The 3,554-nt window shown below is 47.4% G+C and overlaps 1 protein-coding gene across 1 annotated transcript in view; it reads left to right on the top strand.

Annotated features, from left to right (window-relative positions):
• SH3PXD2B (SH3 and PX domains 2B) overlaps positions 1 to 3,554 on the top strand; it is a 106,253-nt gene that overhangs the window by 81,293 nt on the left and 21,406 nt on the right. The window contains exons 6-7 of the mRNA XM_014518714.2: positions 755 to 780; positions 1,463 to 1,498. Of these exons, the coding sequence (XP_014374200.1) occupies positions 755 to 780; positions 1,463 to 1,498 (62 nt within the window). The remainder of the gene's footprint in view (positions 1 to 754; positions 781 to 1,462; positions 1,499 to 3,554) is intronic.

Raw genomic sequence — 3,554 nt, 5'->3', positions numbered from 1 at the left:
AATAAAGGGCTAGAAGGGGGTAGAAAGGCCAGTGGATGCATGGTTACCATCTGCTCCTGACTCCCAAGCTGTCAGCCCCTTCCTTGAACTCCAGGACAAAACTCAGGGCTACCCCACAGCCCCCAAATCCTCCTTCATCCCTGCTGAGAGCAGTACATCCCCTTGTGCACAGTTCCACCCTCCCAGGTTGCTACCTAAACACGTCTTCTGGTTTGGGGTTCAAAAATCTGATTCTCTCTCAGTCCACTTCTGCCTTCTCCCTTCTCTGTGAGAAACTCTCAATGTCCTGAGGGAATTCACAGTTTCCCTCTCCGCCTGTCTTCACAACAGCGTCCATTTTGTTACAAAAGCCTTTGTCTCTGTTTTAAAAGCCTGCAGTTGTTGCTGACATGCTAGTTCGCACAAGATGCCCTGATCACAGCAGCTCTAGTTCTCAGGCTTGTTTCTCCAGATTTACAGGGATGGCAGTTCCAAGCAAGGCAGGCAGGGAGGGCGAGAGGAGGACCCACTGACGCTAGCACTTTCCCGCATAAAATGAAAACTTGAAAGTGGGAGGACTGGCATGTGGGGAAGGCTGATCATGTCTGATCCCCTGTGGGAAAAGCAACTTGCATAAGGTCTCATACTGAGTTAGTTGAAGAGCCATGAATAGAAATTAGGGCCTTGTCCCAAGGGCCGAGGCAGATCTGCTGTGCCAAACACAGATGGCTCAGTTTATTCCCTTCCTCTGATGATTTTGCATTTTCTGTTTCAGGGAACCCATTGGAAAGAAGAAGTCTGGTAAGGACGTTTTATTCCTTCTCTCTAATTTCAGGGAGAGGGAGGGAAGAGCTTACATTACCAGCTTGGGTACTACTGTTGAGCAGTTGTAGCACTGAGAGCGGGTGGGGAGCGGTTGCTAGACATCTTCAGAGTTCCTTCCAGAGTCACAGAAGTGGAGTGAGCACATTTTGCTTGGATCTTTCCTTTCCTGAGATCCCTAATTTCATTGCTGCTTCAGTCTAGGGAGAGAGCAGGGCCGGGTATCAGTATGAACAGGAGGATGCTTTCCCAACTGCTCGTCCACACGTTTCATTGTGAACTACTTGGAACCCCAGTTTTAGGCTTTTCTGTGGGTACTTCATCAGTCATGCCTCCAAAGGTACATTGGGACTTCCAAAGACAAATATATCTCCCCTGCTCTCCAGGGGAATACTGCAGGGTGGAGAGAAGGGGAGATTCTCTGGTGGCCTTACAATAGCAGAGCAGCTCTCTTCTGCTTCCCTTGGCAGCCCCTGGCCTTAGGATATGCCAGGGTGATTTTGGTGGAGGGAAGGGGAGTGGCAGGAGCGCGTTGTTCTCCAGCTATGCTGGACTACAGGAATACTGATTAATCTAACCCTTCCTACCAGCTCCTTCATCTCCACATTTGTTTCCCTCCTCCCTCACTCTCTCTTTCTCCATCGTTTTGTTCCTCCATTAGGGTTTATCCAGAGAACGGCTTCTTACCTTCAGAGAGGTAGTAACAGCTGCTCACCACTTGGCCCTTGCTCTTGCTTTGCCTTCCTGCTGGGTGGCATCCACTGTTCCTGTGTGGGGAAATCAGGGTCCCTTGCAAGAGGCTATCACATACCCTGGGGCTCTGTTTCTTGGCTGGCAGATATGGGGGAGGGGCTGAAGAGAGAAGGTGCACTGGACTTTGTGACTATCCTCTCGGGGGACATATAGCTGATACTGGAGTGCCAGTAGTTCTGAGGACCTCAGTATGGAGTGTGCAGGTTGGAAGGCATGCCCTGCATGTCGCAGGCAAAGGATGAAGAGGAGCCTGTCTAGGGCTGCAAATGTGCGACTACAAATGCCATTCAGTCCCTGCTCCTAGTGAATTGGCCTGGGATTGTGCAATATTGGGTGAGTTATCAGAGCTTCCTGATAAATTGTCCCCCTCCCCATCCCCCAACTTTGGACAGAGTTCTGTGCCAATGTGATATGTCCCTCATGGGAACAGAGGTGGAAACCATTTGCCTACGGGAGCATTTTAAGGGTTTGCTTGGAGTTCCTGGAAATTTGGCAAGGGGAATCTTCAATTTGTGGTTGCAAGGGGGTGGCTACCTTACAAATTTTGGATTGCGGGGGTTATATAGAAGGACAGTAGGCCATCCAAAGGGAAGATGTAAATATTAGCTGAACATTCCCCCTAGAATAGGTTGGAGTTTTTGGATTGAGAGCTGGGACCTCAGTATCAGAGAGAATGGTTTTCAGGTGAAGAGGAAGGGTACAAGAAAGACACCGAAAGACTGAGTCCCCTTTTATTCAGAGCCTAAGGAGAACAGAAAATACTGCTCCCACATGAGACTTGATAGCCTCTCTCTCTCTCACACCGGGTACCCACCGTTGATTCTGGGCTTTGGGGCTTTTATCTATCATTCCTTTAGTCTTGTTTTCTGCATACTGGTTGCGTTTGTAGCTTGTTGTACTTTATGAAAAGTTTCCTAGCCTCCATTTAATGGGATCAGATTCATGGAGGAGTATTAAAAATTCCCTACTCAAAAATTGCCTGACCAAGCCATGGCAGACAGAACCTTGGCCCCTGGTAAAACAGGATTTGCTCTCCTTGTGGACAAGTAATGTCTGGGCATTATTTTGGTTTATTCTCTAGCATAAAATTAGGTTCATAATCAAGCTCTGCAGTGATGGGGTTTCTTTTGGCTTTGACTTCTGCAAGGTGTGTGTCTCAAAATGGTACCCAGCCTTGTGAGTTATGCAACAACTTATTATCAACTGCAGATGCTGTTCACAACTCCTTAGATAATTCTCCACACCAAATCAATGGGATGTGAGCAGACTCCATGAGGAATGGGGGTGGGGATGTATAATAAGGCTGTGGCCTTGGTTCAGATGATTCTTTGAATGGCATGTTGGTGTGGATGAAGACCAATAGCTTGGGGACTCACGGAAGGCATTGCTGTTCTACTTGCCTTCTTGCTCTTTCTTGAAGGAACTAAGGTAAAAAAAATCTCAGTTCTCCAATACTCCTTTTTTCAGGACAAAATGAGAGCAGCTGGGAGCCAAGTCAGTAAGTCAGGTACTCTTGTGTAGTTTGGGATCAAAACAGCTTTATTTTTCTTGCACCCAGCCCACTCAGACTGGGCAGGAAAAGTGGGAATATCTGATGTATATGGGACAGAGGAGGAGAAGGTTGTCTATTTAATAATAATAATTCCTCAAGGGCAAAGTCAGAGCACCATGATAGAGTCCTTGCTTGCAAGAACTGCAGTCTTTTTAGCTTGGTAAATTATGGAGCTTTGCTTCTCTTTCTGTCTTGTGATTCTGTGGTCCCATCAGTAGGGCAATTGTATAAGCAAGGCCTGTAGGCTGCAAGGAATGAGTATAGGGCCATTGACAACCCCTTAAATGCTACTTGCTGTGTTCTGGGGTGGCTCTTGAGTGCCTCCTGAATCACATCATAACTCAGGGGAAGGATGCAGGAATGAGGCTGTATTGCCACCCTTTTTGGAAAGCCAAATGGCTTCTGACAATGTAGGGAATAAGCTGGGGAAGAGTTTTCTGTAAAATCA

The sequence above is a fragment of the Alligator sinensis genome, unplaced genomic scaffold (assembly GCF_000455745.1).
Source record: "Alligator sinensis unplaced genomic scaffold, ASM45574v1 scaffold360_3, whole genome shotgun sequence".
In the NCBI taxonomy this organism is placed as follows: Eukaryota; Metazoa; Chordata; order Crocodylia; family Alligatoridae; genus Alligator; species Alligator sinensis.
Note: the sequence above shows the minus strand (reverse complement) of the source record. Positions and strands in the feature narration are given on the sequence as shown.